The sequence below is a fragment of the Molothrus ater genome, chromosome 30 (assembly GCF_012460135.2).
Source record: "Molothrus ater isolate BHLD 08-10-18 breed brown headed cowbird chromosome 30, BPBGC_Mater_1.1, whole genome shotgun sequence".
Taxonomy (NCBI): Eukaryota; Metazoa; Chordata; class Aves; order Passeriformes; family Icteridae; genus Molothrus; species Molothrus ater.
In genome coordinates, this window is record NC_050507.2 from 2,798,865 (window position 1) to 2,819,035 (window position 20,171).

Below are 20,171 nucleotides of genomic sequence, written 5' to 3' on the forward strand. Positions count from 1 at the left end.
CCAGCTGTCCATCCAGCTGGGCTGAGTTGCCACCACGGCAAGATCCTCCCAGCCAAGTTATAGAGACCCATCAGGGGGTCACTGTCCAGGGGAACTGGGAGCCCTGCAGAAGTCCAGGAGCATTGGGACAACACTCAAGCATCTGGTAGGACTTTTGGGGTGTCCTGTGCAGGGCCAGGACTGGGATTTGATGATCCTTGTGGGTCCCTTCCCAGCCAGGATAGTCCATGATTCTATAAACCTCACAGAGGAAAAGGAGAGGACAATGTGATTTCTCCCAATCCCAGTTTCCTAAAACTGTGAGAGAGGGTTTTCCCTCCCCGGAAGGGATGATGGAGGAGCATGTCCAGCCACATCTCCAGACCCTCTCCTCTTTCTGTGAGTTCACATATTTTAAGGAAGGTGTGGTTGAGGAAGAAGCCCCTGGTGCTGCATTTTCGGAAACTGCACTTTGCTCTTACTTTCTTCTAAAATCAACCCACTCTTGTGAGAAGGTTTCACAGGTGTGGTGTGGGATTATTTTCCTGTTCCTCCCTGAGCTGGTTCTCACTGATTTCCTTAAACAAGGGCCTGGCTGCCTTTTTGTTCCATCTCCAGAGATCCCAGACACTTTGAGAGATCCCAAGCAAACTGCATACCCATGGATGGTAAACAGCCTCCTTTCCAGACTTCCTTGTGGCCACACTAATCAGTGGATGAAATAAAGGTATGCAAAGGTGCTTCAGGAAAGAGAGCAGACAAAACCTTCTTGAAGCTCCAAACTCCACCCATTTGGAGACTCAGGTTTGAGGAAATTTCTATGATTTGCAATATGAGGGAGGGAAATAAAGCCCAGGCAGTGCAGCATGAATTATGCATGGAGTTTATTGAAGGTAAAGCTGAAAGTCTGGAGTAAGCGAAGGGAAATAACTCTGTTCACTTACACATGAAAAGCTTTAACTCCGTCTATTGCACACAGGAAAAACAACACATGCATTTAACTACAGAAATATAAGGTGCTCGTTGGGGTGTAATTAAAATCTGCTCTACCAAACGCAGTGTAGCAACCTGGACCAATTTGCATAAGCACTCCCAGCCCTCTTGTAAACAGGAAAAATTGGATTTTCTGCAGTCATTAAAGAAGTAAATTACAGATGCTGCTTTGTCTTGGACAATTAAATTGTGGCTTCTCTCTCTGAAGTTGGGATGACCAAATTTTTCATCCTTTTGCAATAGCTGCATTAGAAGTCTCTGCTGGAAAGGGGTCAAGCAGGGCAGGGTGAGCGAAAAGCCAAGATGATGAGTGGAGACAGGGATGGTCTCTGAAATTAAAATCTCACCTGGCTGCTGGCTGGGGGGGGGCAGGGGGGAGTTTCCCCCAAGAAAAACATCAGGGAGAGGGTGGGTTTTGTCAGGCTAAGGGTTTAGGCAGAGCGATGTCCTAGCGCATGGTTGTGTGATCCCTGTGGCTCTCAGAGGGAGGGGGAATACTGTTTTATTGCAGAAATGCTGATTATTATAAAATCTGCCGTCTCGGGCCCCGCCGCTCTCTACCGGGTCGTCCTGACGACGCGCACGGCTGTGCTGAACCTGTTCCCGCAGACCCCCGGGGCCCCGGGGATCAGCACGGGCCCGGGCCCGCACTGCTCCACGCCCGCGCACACCACGCTGCCCAGGTTGCCCAGGTTGCCCAGGTTGCCCAGGTTGCCCATCCCGGCGGCGCACTGGACCCCGTCCACCCCGGTGAGCACCTCCCTCCCCACGCAGCTGACCGCGCTCCTGGCCCCGAATCCCGCCCCGACCTTGGGGACACAATCCACGCTCCGGGTGCTGAACCCGGCGTTGCCGAAGGACGAGACCATGCCCAGCCCCGCGCCGGCCCCTCCGCTCTTCACGGTGCATTTGCCTCCGATTCCAGACAGGGATCGGCACTCCCCGACCGTGCCCCCGCCGCTGACCACGGCTGCGGGAGAGAAACACGCTCGGTCACGCCCGGAGCAGCCAAAACCCGGCTTAAAAGGAGCTTTGCAAACTCAAAAAGCTTGTAAGAAAATCAAGACTGGGTTCATTAACTCACCTACGCTCACAGGGTTGCCGGTGCATATCCTGTCAAGGAAAGAAACGTGTCAGAGAAGTATTTAGGGACATATTCCTCAAATTCACAGGCAAATAGAGCCCAGCCACTGCCTCCTTAGAAACCTGACATGTCCTTCGGCTCGTTAGGGGCAGCCTGCTGAGAGGGGCTTGCCCACCAAAGTACTGCAGGGTTGAGTCCCTAATTCCATGGTCATACTAATATCTCATCCTCTTTTTGGATGGCAGTGTGATCCCCTCTGCACCCAGTGGGAGGGAAAAAGGGACCCTGCTCCCCTCTGCAGCCCTGGGTGCAGCATTTCTTTCTCCTCCCGTTGTCTTTTGCTGATCATCCTTACAAGGTGCATCCAGGGCTGCTCCTACCTGCTCTCTTCTCCCTCCAGCAGCGTCCTGTATGTGGCAATCTCAATATCCAGAGCCAGCTTGACATTGAGCAGCTCCTGGTAGTCCCTGAGCAGACAGGCCATCTTGTCCTTGGCCTGCTGGAGAGCTGTCTGCAGGTCAACCAGCTTCTGCCGGGCGTCCTTGAGGGCGCAGTCTCCTCGTTGCTCGGCATCACAGATGGCTGTCTGCAGGGCTGAGATCTGGGGACAGCCACAGGAGGACATTCCCACAAAGCTTCAGTCAAGTAAGGTAAAGCCCATCCAGTCCCATCTCCTGCCATGGGCAGGGACACCTTCCACTAGCCTGGGCTGCTCCAAACCACATCCAACCCGGCCTTGGACACTTCCAGGCACAATTCCTCTGGGCAAGAGGGCAGCCAAGGGTGATATTAAGGGGTATCTCCACAGTGTTGCTCATATATTCCTCAGCCAGGAAATGCCAGAGAGACAAGATTTAGGCTGGATTTGTGGTGGCCAAGCTATTTGGGATGAAGAAAATGGGATCTGTTGGCTGCAGCCTGGTGGGATGTTGGCTGCAGCCTGGTGGGAGCTCACAGCACACTTATTCTGGTACTGCCAAACCCATGAACTTCTTATTTGCAAAGTGAGAAATAAATCTGCTTTTTTGTGTGCATGAGCAGCAGATGAGAAGTTAAAATAGACCTAATCTGGGGCAGGGGGTTCTTTGCAGCCCCACAGGGTGGGAGCTGGTAGGACAATGCCCTTTGATGGAGGAGCTGCACTCCCAGGTGGATCCATCCCGTGGTCCTACCTGTTTCTTCACATTGTCCGACTCACACTGCAGCTTCTGGATCATCCTGTTGAGCTCAGCAATCTCACTCTGGTTGTTCTTCAGGTCATCACAGAACTTGCCCCGGCTGCTGTGGAGTTCCTCCAGCTGTTGCACGGGAAGGGGATGATGTCAATGCACCCAAATCCCCCTTCCCAGGCCCCCCACCTCCCAGAGAAGTTGAAAATCTCTGAAGCTGCACCAGGGTCGGTGTTCCCGGGCACCACCCAGACATGGCCTCAGCCTGGATAAGGTGAGAGTCTCAGGGGAGTCCTGGACTTGCTGATCTTGGAGGTCTTTTCCAGCCTTAGTGTTCTATGGTTTGCCCTTTGGGAAGTAATGATGCTCCTCAGAGTGCATGAAGGGGACATCTCTAAACGCTCTGATCTGCACTGCGTGTACCAAAATGTCTCAAACCACACTTTTAAGGTTGGTTCGTGTTTGGGGTTTTTTTTGGTACAACTTTCTTAAGCAAACTGAAGCTAATACACAGCGTCGGGTGGGTTAAAGTTGCATCATGGAGGATGGGAATGGTCTCGGGAACGGTCTCAGAAATGGTCTGTCACATAAATTGGTGGAATACTCACCCTGGTTTGGTAGAAAGCCTCCACCTCGGCCTTGCTCTTCTGGGCAATCTCCTCATAGCAGCACTCCACGCTTTTGATGATGCCCTCCATGTCCAGGTCCCGGCTGTTGTCCATTTGCACGATGACAGAGGTGTCACACAGCTGACAGTCCAGCTGAGCCCTCTCCTGCAGGACCAGAGCATCAGTTCCATTCCCTCAACCAGCCCCAGCCAGGCCAGCAGCAACCCCAGCAAGGGGGGTCTGGTTGGAGGAGGTTCTCCCCTGAACTCCCAACATGGGGTTTTCCAGTTGGGCAACTCGTGTCCAGCAAGACCTGGCAGCTGGGACCTGTTTTGGTGGCACAACGTGGGATGGCTGCATGCAGTTCCCTAAGGGAGGGTGGGGAGTCCTGGTGAAACAAGCCACTTCTGCATTCCTGGCTGTGCCAGTGCTTTCCTGGATTGGGAATCCTCACGTTCTTTGAGCCCCACTGACCCTGCTGAGGGGGTTTAGCTCAAAAAGGTGTCTATGCAAATTGTCCCCTGTGTATTTTGTTAAAAATTGTGGAATTTTAAACAGAAGTGTTATTGTCATAAAAATATTTTGACTACTGTAAAAAAAAAGTGCTAGAAACATTTGGCCAACCCAGGGATGGTTTGGATTAGAATTTGAGAGGTTTTCAGGCAAAAGATCCCTCCCCTGGTGGGCAGCAACATAGCAAGCAAGACTAATGCCTTCCCAAAGCAGGTGTGACAGCGTTGTTATCAAATACATCTAAAAGACAGAGTTTTGGGCTGCAATTCCAGGATTTTCGGAAAAGACACTACTTTTCCCTGCACTCTTGGTGTAAGACTCGGGTGGGGAGGGCAGGAGATGATGCCTCAGCCCAGGGAGCAGATTGGGCCAGGAACTCTTACCTCAGCATAGATGCACTTCAGGAACTCCAGCTGCTGTCTCAGGAGACCCACCCTCACCTCCAGCTCCTCCTTGGTCAGGTAGAGACAATCCACATCCTAGAGAGATACCAGGAATTTGGTGAAAGACGTGAAGGAACGACTGTGGCAAATCCCAGGTTTTCTTTAGACTGGGAGAAAACTGCACTATTTCCAGCCCTTAGCACTACATGGGTTTGGGCTTCACATGCTGAAAACCTCAGGGAGGCCCTCCAGATTCCTTGGGCTGCCTCACTTTTGGGGCATCATGCTGTGCCATGGTGCCAGGACCCCCCACTTCTCCCACTGACCCCACACCCAGGGTTTGCCCACCCTTATCTGGCCCTGGCTCACCTTCTTGAGCACCACGAACTCGTTCTCCGCTGCCGTGCGCTTGTTGATCTCATCTTCGTACCTGCAGGAAAGCAGAGCAGGGGGATGCTGAGCTCTGGGGGTCCCATCTCCGTCACCCAACCATCCATTGCAGACCGTAGGAAATGAGATTTCACTTTGCACCTCATTTTTATCTTTTTTTGTTGTTGTTTCATTGCTGTTTCTTACCCCCTCACTGGGTTTTACTCAGCAGTTTTAGCCATGCCAGTGCTTTGGGTGGCTGGAGGCAGAGGACAGAAAATCCAGCCAAACCACCAGAAATGCAAAGCTGGACGCTTGGGTTGCTGCTTCTAGCCCTTCTGCTTTGTGAGATGTTTTTCCACAGCATCCAGGACTGTGCTCAGAGTGTTTATGGAGAGACTGGCCAAAATGCTCCAGGGGAAGTTCAGCAGCTTGAGCAACCTGTGAAACTCCAGGGTGCAGTGGGGAGCACAGTCAGGGCATAATGAATCAGAAATTGGGACCTGCAAGAACTTTCACAAGATGCTGATTCTGTGAGTTGGACCCGCTCGGTAGTGGCTCAGCAAGAAAAAAAACCTGAGATGGTGAACTCTGGGGAAAGTTGATCCAGTGACCTTGTTTGTGGCTTAGCAGAGCACACGGGGAGATATTAAGGAGTATCTACACCTTAGATTTAAAAAAAATAAATTCCCACATTCCTTCTGGGAAGAGAGAGTGAATCCCAGCATGATATGGGTAAAAGAGTGGGGTGGAGAAATTTGGCTGAGGGTTTTGTTTGTTTTGTGGTAATGGATGGCACTGGGGAAAACACAGGAACAGGTGGTGGGGGAGATGTGATATGGCAAACCACAGGGGTTTGCAGGAGGCAGAGGAAGAGTGGTTTCCAATCCTGCTCCCTAAGGAAACTGGGCTTGAAAACGTCTCCCAGCCCATCTCCAGTGCAGCACTGGATGCCCAGTGCAGGAAATTTGCCCAGTACTGCAGTGCCTTGCCCTGTGCCCCAGTTTGTTGATCCATCCAGTGCAATTTCCTTAGATTCACACTCAGGGACACCACCCAGGCCAGCAACATCCTCCTCTGCAGCTTCCCTGTGTGTGACTTACTTGCACTTGAACTCCTGAACCAGGTCCCGCAGGCACCGCTCCTCGTTCTCCAGCCTCTCTCGCTCCCCCATCACACACTCCAGCTGCTTCCTCAGGTTGCAGATGAAGTTCTCAAACACAGGCTCCAAGTTTCTCCGGGATGCTGGGAGCACATACTGCTGCAGCAGCTCCCACTTGGTGGTCAGCACCTTGTTCTGCTGCTCCAGCAGCCGCACCTGGGCAGGGAAGAGATGGGAGGGTCAGGCTCTCCTGTCCCAGGGTTTCTGCACTTCCCAAAGGCAAAAGTGAAAATCAAATCAGAATTGCAAATGGCCAGGTGCTGCTGTCTCAGGGGGTTGAGTGGGACCAGCATCTTCTCTGAGCTAAACTGGTCCCACCCAGGACTCGAATCTCAGGCTGAGCAACATCAGTGCCTTCACTCTGTGTGGAGGCCAAGCCTGGGTTCAGCCAATGCTTGCTCAGCCAGACACCTCCACTCCTCTCCCAGAACTGGATCCTCGGCCTCCCCATGGAGCCAGGACAGTAACAAGTCTTTCTCAGCACTAAAAACTCCATCCAGGACCTCATTTGGATGTATCTGATTTAAACTCCAATCCTGGATACTTATCATGCCTTTACACTTCTAGATTAAAGGGCTCTCTAGGAGCTTGATGGGTCATGAATAAGTCATTTTAAAAATGGGAAGAAGCAGGAGTTGCTGCTGCTGGGTGGATTCAGTTTTTCCAGTTGCGGAACAACTCTCCAGGAAAATCAAGATCAAATCAGACAGAGCAGATATTCTTTGCTGTTTGAAAAATTCTTTCCCATAACAGCTCTCTAAACAGTCATGAAAACTCTTAAATGTAGCCAAGAAAACAATGATAATTTACATCTTTTTAGGAAATCACTAAATAATTTTGTTCACAGAGTGGAGGGACAAAGAAATTAAAATAGTTCCTTCCATTTTAACTAAATTCATCCTTCCGCATCACCTTCATGAAACACAAACTATTTTAAGAATGCAGAAGTCCTTTGGAGTTTATAGAGTTGTGAGAGAAACATCAGATTATACACTTGAAATAAAATTTCCTATCCTTCATATCCTTCAGTGCTTCATCTCATCACTCACAGGTTTGGATTTACTATATCCCTGGAGCAGGTCCTGACCCCTTTAGCAGGCTGGTGACCATCCAAAGGTACAACACTGGTGGTGTTGCCTTGGTGAAAGGCTAAAATCCAGAGGGTGTCCAGGCCAGGACCACCATGGCTCATAAGAAACGTTAAATACCAGGGCACCAGGAGAAATAGCTCCCCATGTTGTCTCTGGGCACATGCACCCTTTGGAGCCGAGGGACACGGGGTGGGGAAAGCGGGGTCTCACCTTGTCGATGAAACAGGCAAACTGGTTGTTGAGGTTCTTGATCTGCTCCTTCTCGTGGGTCCGCACTTGGCACTCCTCGGGGTCCACGCCCACGCACAGGGGCTTGAGGAGCTCCGGGTGGATGCTGACGCCGCGAATCCCCTCGGACCTCCCTCCGCCGAGGCCGATGCTGATGCCGCCGCCGTAGCTCCCCATGGCCACGCCATCCCCCAGGCCTCTGTAGCTGCCCAGGCCCCCGAAGCTCGCACAGTTCCCAAAGCCCACGACGGTGCCAAAGCGGCTCCCGCCGTACGCAACGCCGCAGCGCCCGACGCCAGCACCGCCGTAGACGCCGCTGCGGCAGCTGCCACCGAAGGAAATCCTCTGCCCTCGGCCCAGGTCACAGACGCTGCGGCTGCTGAAGCCACCGATCCCACACCTCCGTCCCACGGGCTGGCACACGGAGGCCGAGCTGCTGTTGGCCCTGCCCAGGCCGCAGACGGCGGATGCCGAGGAAAAGCCTCGTCTTCCCAGGATGGAGCCAGAGGTGTAGCACTGTCGGCTCATGGTGGCTGGGGTGGGTGGGCAGTGACGGCGACGCGGAGGAGCAAGAGAGGAGCAGGGCCTGGAAGAAGGAGATCTCCTTTAGCTCCTCTGAGGCAGAGCCCTTCTCCTTATATACATTTCAGGAGGTGCCTCAGATGCAAAAATTTAATTTATCCACTGGGTTTGGTCTGCCTGGCAGCAAGGAATGGCTTCCAACATTTTAAACCCACAGCAAACACTTCTATCTCATATGAAATAATGTGGAAATTAAAATAAACTGCTTTGCTTGCAAGCTTCAGTTTCAGGACTTATATTTTACTTAATTAATCTGCTTCCTTATTGTGTAATTATAGTTTAGCAAAATAATTCAAGGGGTTTTTATTCATGGCTTGTTTACGGTTTGGTTTCACCACAGCGTTTAATTACATTTCAAGACCTCCTGCAAAATGTCGTGGGGATGCCGCCCCTTTCAGGGTCCACGGCCAGCTCCGGGCGGGCTCTTGAGCAATGACCGCTGCTGACAGGGAGAGGGAAGGCGGATCCAGCCCGGCTCAGCACTGACGTTGTTTGGAGCGCTCTCGTAAGCATTTATTCCTTCCTCTTGTGGGGATGGCTGTGGCTCTTGGAGGGAGTTCGGGTGCTGACCGTCAGGATGGGGTTGGTGGTTTCCATACGGATGGAGCAGGAGCCGCGTGAGGTGGTGCTGAGGATGAGTTTGGTCAAGGGGAGGATGCTCTGGGAACCTGGGGGTTCACAGAATCGTGTAGTTATGGAATGATTTGGCTCAGGAGGAACCTTAAACCTCATCTCATTCCACCCTCTGCCCTGAGCAGGGACACCTTCCACTGCCCCAGCTTGTTCCAAGCCTCATCCAACTTGGCCTTGGTCACTTCCAGGGAAGGGGCAGCCACAGCTTCTCTGGACAACCTTTGCCACAGCCCAATGGGGCTTACACTGCCCCTTAGCATACCTGAAATTGAAGATAAGGCATTTCTGGGAAATGAGAGTGATTTATTACTGAGTTATGTGCCCAGGGAAAGTGCTAAATTTTGAACATGGGACCGGGGCAAACAGCAGATTCACTGGAACAGGAGAAGTAACAAAGAAGGGAAGTGTTACAAGCAGGTTGAGAAATGCCAGGTGGAGTGAAGGTTTTGCCTGGTCATCCCTTGACACACCTTTTTGACTTTAAATCCATCCAGTAGTATCTGGTAATGAGAAGGCATTGTCCCATCTTAATTAAAATTCCTAAAAAGATTTTTGAATTTACTTAGAAACCAAGTTCCTTTTTTGTCTTAAAAAGGCGGTCTGATAACAGAAACAAAAGGAATTGCAGAGCTTGCCCTGAGAAATCTTTACATCTTTGCTGGGGCAAAATTAACTGGTTCTGAGAGGATTCGGTTCTATTGTCAATGTGAAATGCACAGGAAGTCAGGAAGAAGAATCAGGATATTTAGAATATTTTTGGAGTATTTCCTGGAAAGATCTTTCCTTTTTTTTTTTTTTTTAACAGATCTTATAATGGGTTGAAATGAAAAAATTACTGTATTTAATTATAATCATGTAGTGGTTCCATTATAGCTATGTCGGTCTGAGTATACGCAGATGCACATCTTGCAATGAGATGTACTTTCATAGAGTCATGGAATCATGGAATGGTTTGGGTTGGAAGGGACCATAAAACTCATTCCAACTCCCTGTTGTGGCCAGAAACACCCTTCACTATCCCAGACTATTCTCATTCACAGAGAGCTGGAGAAATCAAATGAGCTTTTGGGCAGCACATCCTTCATGTCCCTTCGAGGTAACACAGGCACTGGGACCTTTTGCATGCAAGTGAAAAGAGAAGAAATATTTTGGAGATGAGTTTTATTTTGAACCAAAGCATTGGTGCAATCCCTGGAGAAGACTCTGGGTGTGTGAAGCCAAACATGGAGCACTGCCTGGGGACAGGGTGTTCACGCGTAGGACAAAGCATCACTGAGCCCTTAGGGAGGTCCAGACATGACCTTCATGAACTTTTTTAGGCTGCCACAACCATGGGCAAGCTGAAAAGAGGGAGAAGCCAGGCTCCAGTCCTGCTTTCCATGTGGCTCAGCCCTGCACAGCTGCAGGATCCAGAGCAGCTGCTGTTCCGAGCTCTGCTGCCCAGCAGAACCACAGAGACACTGCATCTCCTCTTCATGGCCAGAAAGACGTGGCCCTTTTCCCTTGAGGACAACAACTTTCCAGTTTTTCCAGCTGTGAGAAATCTGCATCTGGCTGGGGTCAGGCCCCAGTTATCCCCCATATCTCTGCTCAGCCACTGTGGAGTGCCTTGTACCACATGAGTGACACACATTTCAGGGCTCTAGACCCTCCAAACCCCTGGTTTTGTTGGAAAACAGGGAAAATGCTGCTCATGGGACAATCGTCCTCCACCAGCCAAGCCCTGAGATCCCTTCTCGTGTATGAAGAGTTGTTGGGCTGTTCCTCCACAGCAAACCTGATCTTCAACCTCTGGCTCCTGCTCCTGTCCCTAAGAAGTGGCTTTTCCAGGTGCCCAGCCTTGCACATCAGAGGAAGTCAGTCCAGGGCAGCACCTGTGGTTTGCAGCTGCTGAGCTTTCACAAAGCCGGTTCAGAATCACATGGTGGAGGTTCCACCAACTTCAAAGCAGGAAGGATTCCAATGAGATTTGGGCTTCCCAAGAGAAGGTTTGCAATGGTTTTCATGCACAGGTCATCTTCCTTGAGACCTTTTCATGTGTCCTCACTTTGTCCTGGCTGGTTGTGGGTGAGATGGTGTTGGCAGAGAGGGACCCAACCTTCCAAGGAGGACATGAAACCGCTTCTCTCAGGGATTCATCTTTGATTTAAACCTACAGTTTCCACCCAGGTTTACAGGGGAAACCCCTGAGCTGCTTGGCCCTAAACATTCCTTGAGCTGTGGTGGCTTTCATGAGACTTTAGAACCTTTGAGTTTTACATGTGCCCAGATAAATTCATTCTGCTTAAGCACCTACTAAACTGGGACCTGCTAAGCCACCCCTGCAGACAGGGAGAGCCTGGGGACATTTCCAACCTATTGTTGGGATTCTGGAAGAAAAAAACATCCAACAGCCTCCCAAGTCTGCTTTGTCCCAGTGAGAAAAGCTCTTTTTAAGACCCTCTCCTTGAAAAACAGGGCTGTCAGGGCTGCTGCTGGTGGTGTGCTCCCTCCCTCCCTGCAGGCTCAGCAGTTTTTGTGGCTCCCTGCCAAAGGGACACAAAGTCACCATTCAAAGGGTTAATGAGGCTCCCAGGACACCTCCCACTGGTTTTGCTGGTCCTGCTCTCCAAAGGTGGCTGTTCCATCTCTTAAGTGCAGCTTGATTTGGCTCCCACATCAAAGCAGACAGGGATTAGTGGGGACGGGGGTAGAGATGATGGTCTGAAACTGGGAACCTGTAACCTAGCTCCACAGCCGCTCCTCACCCTCAGCCTGGGTCATCCTCATCCATTTATGCTGCTTTGGGCAAAGAGATGGAAAAGAATTCCTGAGGTTCCTTCCAGGCTGTTCCATGATTCCTGCCCATGTGTACCGCTTGCATTTGAGGTGTTTCCAGGCACAACCATCCCAGAACTTCACCCTTCCTTCTGCTGGACTGTGGGTGACCCCTGTGGTCCCATCACCAGTGTTGGGGTGTTGTGACAGTCTGCTTAGAGAACAAACCAAGGGAATAGGATGCACCTGTGTGCCAAGGCAGCCAGGAGGGACACCACCTCCTGGTGGCACCAGGCCCAGCCTAGCCAGGCCAGGGAGGAGGATTGTCCTGCTTTGCTCTGGGCTGAGGCAGCCTCACCTCCATTTGGGGGGCAGATTTGGGTGCCACAATATAAGGAAGACCTAAAGATGCTGGAGAGGGTCCAAAGGAGGGACATGGGGATGGGGAAGGGTCTGGAGGGGCCACACGGAGTCAGCCTGGAGGAGACCGAGGGAAGACTCGTCAGGGCTGCATCTTCATCTTCATCTCAAGGGGCATCTCTGCTCTCTGTGAGCAGGGACAGGACCCAGGGAACAGCTGGAGCTGTGGCAGGAGGGTCAGGCTGGATACTGGGAAAAGGTTCTGCCTGCAGAGTGTGGTCAGGCACTGAACAAGTTCCCTAGGGAATGGTCATGGGCACAAGTCTGCCAGAGCTCCAGGAGCCTTTGGACAGCACTCTCAGGCAGATTATTGGGATTTTTGGCATGTCTTGTACAGGGTCAGGGCTGGACTGATGATTTGGGTGCGTCCTTTCCAACTCAGGATATTCCATGGTTCTATAAAATGTCCCCCCTCAAGGTGGTGTCTCACAGGAGGAACACATGGAGCCACCTTTTGGAAGAGACAAAGAGGTTTCCTACCAACAACCACAAGTGTCCATGCCTTTCTTTGTAACATTCCTCCTTTGCACAGGAATTTGTGAGGCATTTTGACATCATTCAGAGAACTTTGTGCCAGTGCTCAGGGCTGAGGGACCACAAGGGCTCTAAGGGATCAGAGTGGTGGTGTCACGATGAAAGAAAAGCAGCCAGAAAGGAGCACTGGAGAGAAGGAGCCCCCCAAAGGCACAAGGTGTCCACTGGAAGAGTTTTTTGGGTAAAGGTTGGCAAAAAATCTCCCATGGGGAGTGCATCAGATGTGGAGGTGGGAAATAGGGCTGTGCTGTTTCACAGGATAGCTGTCTTGTCTCTTCTATGGTACAGATGGTTTTAATCAGAAAAGGTGTTCCTTCATGCACAGAGCCAACTGGGGATTCTGGAGATGCCTTCCAGTGGCTGAGTGAGAGGGGAGAGTGTGGGAGGAGGGAAATTCAGCCTCAGAATTTCAACTACTTCCCATCAATATGTGTGGAAATCTGTCTCTGTGTCATGCCAGTATCTGCAGTACCACAGGGAGGAGCTGCTCAGTGCTCGAGGTAACAGAGTTAATTTTGCAAACTTTTGTTTTAGGAGTTTTCTTTAAAGCAAAAGTGAAGTGGACGATGCACAAACATTTCATGCTGTTTGCTGGCAGCAGAGCAGAGAACACTGAGAATTTATCAGCAAAACGATCTCTGTGCTGAATTTAAAAGTGAAGAAGGACAAGGAGAGGTATTGGTTAGAGAACAAAGCCTCTTACAGGCCATACAAAAACAACTCCACAGGTGAGATCACCAATAAATAAAAACAATTCCAGCGTGGGAGTCCTTTACCTAAATTCAGATGACTAAAAAACAGGCACCAAGTTGAAGAGAGACACTGTGAATAGCCAATGAGAGAGCTTGGGATCACCAAGGAAAAGATTGTTTTCCAAAGCCACCATTGCAGGAGAACCTGGTGACAGGAGTCAGCCCATGGAGGGTGATCCCAGAGCAGAAATTCAATCTTCCACAGCTGCCTCAGCAAAATAAAGGAACAAATTCGAAGCAGGAGAAATAACAACGGTGTGGTGAGCACCTATTCATTAAACTTCCCAGATGGACACTCAGATTAAGGAGATGACAGAAAGCTGAGCTTCTGGAGGATGTACCTATTACCTTAATGAATGGTTGAAGTGACTTTTGTGATTCATTCTGTCACCAACATGCAGAAAACCTCAGTGTGTCACCCCAGCGGTGGCAGCTCAGTGTGTGTGCTGTGTGTGATGGTTTCTCCACTGAAATAAGTGGAGATAAAGGCAGGATTTGTCCTGGAGGAGTTGGCAACCGCCTCCACTGCAGCCCTAATACTCAGGCACACCTGCTCTAACGTTCCCTAAAGCCCCAGTGCCCTGGAGCAGCCAGATGGAGCTCTGGGCTCTGCACTCTTTATTTCCCTGGCTCAGCAAAGCCTGCAGGGTTGGAACCTTCATTCCCAGAGATTAACACCCTGAATTGCCACAAAACCACATGTTCCTGGAGATGCAGCAAAGCAACAGTCACGGCACCTCTGGAGTGATGATCCCTCCCCCCACCGAGCAAGGTCATGGAATTGCAGAACCACGGGATGGTTTGGCTGGAAGAGACCTCAAAGCTCATCTCGTTCTGCCCCCTGCCATAGGCAGGGACACCTTCCACTACCCCAGGTTCCTCCAAGCCTCACCCAGCCTGGCCTTGGACACTTCCAGGGAAAGGACAGCCAGAGCTTCCTTTGGAGGTGCCAAGGCACACTTTGATTTCATTGCTTCTGATGGAGATTCCTTCACTGCTTGACCTAATCTCCTGTTTTGGGAAACTCTTCCTTTCATGGCCAATGCTAGCTTTGAAATCCAGCTGGGCCCCATCTGTTGGCACCAGGCTTGGGAACCTGGGCTGCAGGAAAACCCAGCACTGAGTGACTGGAAAAGAAAGCCAAGAAACAGCACAGATAAATGGGAATGGAAAATCCTGCTGTGAATCCTGCCCTGGGCTGAGACCCCATCGTGGGCAGCTCGCAAGGGGGGCGGTTCTGCCACTGTGCCATGCTCAGGTGAGACCCCACCTGCAGAGCTCCCCCAGCCCTGGAGCCAGCACGGGCAGGACATGGAGCTGCTGGAGAGAGGCCATGGAGATGATTAAAGGGATGGGGCAGCTGCTGTGAGGAAAGGCTGAGAGAACTGGGATTGTTGAGCCCGGAGAAGAGAAGGCTCTGGGGTGACCTAATTGTGGCCTTCCAGTGCCTGAAGGAGTCAACAAGGAACATACAAAGAAACTATGTGGAGTGCCAGGGCAAGGGGGAATGGCTTCCCACTGAAAGAAAGTGGAGATTAGGTATGAGGAAAAAATTCTTCCTTGTGAGGTTGGGGAGGCCCTGGCACAAGTTGCCCAGAGAAATTGTGGCTGCCCCTGGATCCCTGGAAGTGTCCCAGGCCAGGCTGAACGGGCTTGGAGCAGTCTGGGAGAGTGGGAGGTGTCCCTGCCATGGCAGGGGTGGCACTGGATGCATGTGTGGGTCAGACTGGAGAAAAGAAGGATCCAGGGAGATCTTGGAGCCCCTTCCAGTACCTAAATGGGCTCCAAGAGAGCGGGAGATGGACTTTGGACAAGGGCCTGGAATGCCAGGACAGGGGGGAACGGCTTCCCACTGGCAGAGGGCAAGGTTTGGGAAGAAATTTCTCCTTGTGAGGGTCCAAGGCCAGGTTGGACAGAGTATGGAGCAGCCTGGCAGAGTGCAAGGTGTCCCTGCCTATGGCAGGGGTAGCATTAGATGATCTTTCAGGTTCCTTCCAACCCAAACCATTTCATGAATCTCTATTTCCTGCCAACAAGACTCTGGCCATGCTCTGTTGGAGGATCAAAGAAAGCACTTTAGGTAAACCTACACTTTTCTGGGCAAACTGTGCTGAGTGGGATCTTAGAAATTCACATTTTCATTTCTAGCTCAGCCCCTGGGTGATCCCAAGCTCCCTCTTCCCCCTCGGCTTGGCAGGATAGACACACTGGGGACATTCACTGGGCTAACTCCAGGGCAATTTCTCAGAGCAGCAAACACACATCAATGTTTGGCCTTGTTATTCCCTTTGTTCTTGTTATTATGTGGTTGATTTTTCTCCCTTAATATCCCATGGGGAAATCCACCTGCTGGGCACTGCGTGTGATCCCAGGGAGGGTGAAGCACCTGCGTCTCTTGTTCCCCATGCAGAGTGGTTTGCATGTGGAAATCTCAATGATCCAATGCCAGCTCGGTGTTCAAGGCATCCCAATAATTGCACCCCTGGTATTCCAAGCTCCTCCTTGGCTTCACCTGGAAATCATTCCATGTTTTTTTTTCCTCCCAGGCGTTTTTGTAATGCTGTCACTGCTCAGCTTAGCCTTCCTGATCCTGTCTGCAGCCAGGCTGCTCCCAAAGCACAGACAGGAGGCTTTACTTTCCCTTTAATTACTGAGCACGACAGCTGTGGCTTCCTCAGCCTCATTTCATTAAGGGCTGACAAACACCTTGGGCTGTCCCCAAAACATCACTGCCCCTTTGAGCAGCTCCTTTCAAGTCACTCCAAGAGTTCATGATAAAGGGGACTCGTTACTTCTGACATTGCTACTGAGTTTGGCATAAGTGCCTGTCCCCCTGCAGGGTTTAGCACCTCCTTCCCACCCAAACCCTTGTCACTGTCACACACAGAGCTCTGCAGGGCAGCCTGTTGGCCACCACTCTGAATCCAGACGTCTTGGATGCACAGCTCACTCCTTTACCCTGAATCCTCATTCTTTGACCCCAAAACTGAACAAGAACCTTGAAATCTGAAAGTTTTTATCCTTTCCCTTCTTTCCCCTTACTTTAGTCACATAGCAATTGCCAATTTAATTTTTGTTGTACAAAACAACCCATTCAAGGCAGCTGGCAGAGGTCCTGTTTAATTCCTTATCCCAGATCAACATCTGGGCTCCTCCAGAAATGGAAATTCTCTTGTGCAATAATATTCAGTAGCTGATTCCTCCTTCCTTTACGGTTCCAAGTCTCAAAGCCTGCTCTGGGCTGTGCCCTGTGATTTCTGACAGGAATTGTATCCCAGAAATTTTCCATTTTCTCTGCAATGGAGGCATCACAAACCTTGTGCCTAAAGGTTGTAGAAAAGCTTCTGTCCGGAGTGAATCCCCCTCATTTGCATCACTTTTGGGGAAATGCAGAACTAATTATCTAATGGGAGTCTCCCTCTTGCAGCTACAGCCCGGATTGGGATGATTCAGTGCAGAAGAAACCACCAAAGCCTCCTTTAATCCCAGAAATTAATAAATCCCCCTACTGTGCTGGGCTATGGCCAGTGAGTGTTGGGTGGAGACAGAGGATTCCCCACCTGAACCCTGAAGAATATTGGTGGTATTTCTGCTCCCATATAGAACCAGCCTATAAACTTTGGTGGGTAACACAGCCCAGCTCTGTCACCACCAAACCAGGCTGTGCTGAACACGAGGATGTTTCAAGGAAAAAAAAGCAAATCCAACCTGCATTTCCCTATGGACAGAAAGGGAGGGATTTCTGCTCTTCAAACCCATCTCAGCAACCCCAGCTCCTGCCTCCCCCAGGGCACCATCCAGTTCCCAGAGCCAGGGCAGGACCGGTGACACTGGTTCACGCTTGGCTGCTTTGCATGGCTGGCTGGGGCATGGGTTCCTCTCCTTTCTTCTGAGCAGATTTGTGGAGGGTGTTGTCTGTGGTCAGGAGCTTCCTCGAGCCACCTCAATGACACAGACCTGGAAAAAGCAGAGAGGAGGAATCACAGAATATTCTCAGTTGGAAGGGACTCAAAAGGATCACCAAGTCCAACTTTTACAGAGATAAATCTGCTCGTCTGTGCTCTGGGAAGAACAAATTTCCTGAGAAGGTTTCATAGTTGTAGAAAAAAAAAAAGCCTGAATCCCTTAAAATTAGGTCAGAATTTACCCAGATGTTTGGTTTGCCCACCAAAGAAATAGGTCCAATGTTCCCCATGTTCCAGGGCTGAAGAATCAAAAAAAAAATTGGGATTTCCACTGAAACCACCTTAAAAGTGAAGCCATGTTAAGCAGAGGAGGAAAAAACCCTGCATGATCCCACTTTGCTTTATCCAAGGAGGTGGAGAATCCTCCCCACATGCTAAGGCCGAACCACAGGCCTGGAATATCTTTGTCCTGCCCTGATCCACACCTTCACAACTCAGATCTCTGACCAAACCTTCCCCCTCCCTCCCGTTAGTAACACTGACCACATCACAGGGAACAACTTGCTTTGGAATAAAGCGTGGATTGTGGAGCCATCTGACTGCAAGGGATGAGTGTTGGCAGGAGGAACTAATTAGGGACTAATTTCTTACCTATCTATCCACAATCTGCTCTGTTTCAGGTTCTCTGGGTCTTGTTTGTTCCCACCTCCCTGGGGCTGCAGGGCTGAAAATCTAATCTTGGATTTGCCATCAGGGCAGCTACGAATCCACCATTTGGCTCTAGCAAAAATGAAGTAACAGGTGTAGTAAATGGTGTGTTTGGTAATTGATAGAAAGCAATGTCTCAGGAGAAGAGACATCTCATTTGGGGCCAGAAAGGGGAAACAAAAACACTGGACTTCCCAGGAGCTGGAAACAGACTGATAATTGGCTAGCCGAAAACAAAGAAGCCCTAATTATTCCTGAAAATCATTCCCTGGGTAAAAGATGCCATAAATCTGCATCCACTCCACAGAATCCAGGATCACTGAGGCTGGAAAAGCCTTCCAGGATCACTGAGTCCAACCTGACTGATCCCCACCTTGTCATCCACACCAGAGCTATGAATGCCATGTCCAGTCATTCCTTGGACACCTCCAGGAATGGGAACTCACCAATCACCTTTTGTCCTCAGGAACAACTTCTGAGACGTTTAAACCTTTTTGTTAACACCTAAAATCAAGAGCTGAAATGGCACAAGTTGATTTGGTTTAAAGTGAGATTATTGCAAACCAAGTCATTGTGGTGTGACTGGGAATTTCCCAGTTTGACTTTGTAAGGAGTCCACCATAAAGTAGAGTAAAGCAAAAATCCCACTCCTACATTGTCAGCAAAGGAGGCAGATTTGCTCCTGAGATTTCTGTATCTTTCTCACAGTCCCAGCTGATTCATCCCAGGATCTCTGCTCATGCTCCAACTATTTATTTTTCTTGCAGAGTGGGAGCAACTGGGATCACTGTGACTAGGATTCATCCTCCAATTTCTCTGCTGCCAGAACACCAAATCTCTGCACTCCCCAGGTTCTGAGATTGTTAAAGCCAAGCCTAAGGCACAAGCATCCTCTCCTTGTGTCCTCTTGTCTCCTCCTGATGTGCTCCATCACCAACATCTCCACAGAGGCCAAAGAGGGTTCTTGTTCCCGTAAATCTGATCTAATTTTTGCTGTTGCTGTTGATTCAAAGTCTGGATGAGTTTGGGTTTCCCTTTTCTGCTGCTCCTGAGCTAAAAGGCTTGAAAAACTCCTCATTCAATGCTAAAGTGCAGAGGTTCAGCATCTTTATCTTATTCCAGGTCAGGAGAGAAGGAGGAGAGAGAGAGGCCAGAGAAAGAGCGTGTCTAGTGACAGACTTAAGAAAATGTTCTTTATCTTGGATTCCTTATCCAGGCTGGATGGAAGAAATGTCTCTTGAGCCTGCCTGGTTTTGTTTGGCTTGTGATGGTTGGTGTCAGCTTTTGACGTAAAAAAACATTTTGGTAACTCTTACACACGGGGAATAATGAGCAAGTGGAAAAGCTTAAATGACAGCCTTGGCTCAGAGAATATTTCCTTGTTCCATTCATTCTGCTGGAGTTAATTACCAGCTCAGCTATTTACTGGGATGGGTATTCTTCCTGCTGTGGCTGCAGTTGTGCTGCTGTTCCTGCCTTGTGCTGCAGGGACACGCTGTGGCCAGGATTTCTGAGAGATGATTTTATGGGAGATGACTTTCTGAGAGATGATTTTCTGGGAGATGATTTTCTGGGAGATGACTTTCTCTCGGTTCCTGTCAGAGTCCCACCTCTTCCTCCTCTTTCTGCATTCCAGTCTTGGTGCAATCAGTGCAGAGAGATGATGTGGGAGAAGAAGAATCCCACTGAAGGATCTTAAAGCCCATCCCACTGCAGGTTGCTCCAAGCCTTGTCCAACCTGGCCTTGGAACTTCCAGGGATGGGGCAGCCACAGCTTCTCTCAGCAACCTGTGCCAGGCCCAACCCTCACCTTTCTAGTCTATAAATTAAGTTCAGGTTGGGTGGGTTGGTGCCATGAATCTCTCTTGTTTTAAAAATGAATTTATGGCAGAATTTTCCCACCCTGCTCAGGATGGTTGAACTGGAAGATGCTTATTAGGAAGGGTGGGAAGGGGTCTGATGCAGGAGGAGAGTCTCCCTTCTCCTCATGCTGGTCTTCTGGCAGCTCACGTTTGTTTTTTGAGGGGGAGCCCTCTGACTGGTCCGTGTGTCCACTGGATGATGGGAGAGACCTGGACTGTGCACTCAGCCTGGATGGATTTGCTTCTCCCCTTTCTCTTCTTCATCTCCTCAACCATGGTAGGCTTTGGTTTGATGTCCCGGGTTTGGTTGGGATGACATTAATTTTATTAAATTAGTCAACCAAATCCAAGCCATTTAATAGAATAAAATTCCTGGAATGGTATTTCTAATTTTTTTTTCTTGCTAGAAGAACTTCATGAAGACATTGTTCCAGTATCA

The 20,171-nt window shown here is 50.1% G+C and overlaps 1 protein-coding gene across 1 annotated transcript; it reads right to left on the reverse strand.

Moving 5' to 3' along the window:
- Window positions 1-1,529: 1,529 nt before the first annotated feature.
- Window positions 1,530-8,107, reverse strand: LOC118697277 (keratin, type II cytoskeletal 4-like). Its single transcript, XM_036399830.1, has 9 exons — window positions 7,562-8,107; window positions 6,202-6,416; window positions 5,099-5,159; window positions 4,730-4,825; window positions 3,834-3,998; window positions 3,229-3,354; window positions 2,437-2,657; window positions 2,057-2,085; window positions 1,530-1,942 (listed from the first exon to the last, which is right to left on the reverse strand). The coding sequence occupies exons 1-9, from the start codon at window positions 8,105-8,107 to the stop codon at window positions 1,530-1,532; spliced, it is 1,872 nt and encodes a 623-aa protein (XP_036255723.1).
- Between the last annotated feature and the right edge of the window lie 12,064 nt (window positions 8,108-20,171).

Coding starts and splice junctions, on each gene's coding strand:
- LOC118697277 (XM_036399830.1), bottom strand. CDS start 8,107: ATGAGCCGACAGTGCTACACCTCTGGCTCCATCCTGGGAAGACGAGGC. Junction 5,160..6,201: donor GTTCAGGAGTTCAAGTGCAA/GTAAGTCACACA, acceptor GCTTTCCTGCAG/GTACGAAGATGAGATCAACA. Junction 1,943..2,056: donor CGGCAACCCTGTGAGCGTAG/GTGAGTTAATGA, acceptor TCTCTCCCGCAG/CCGTGGTCAGCGGCGGGGGC.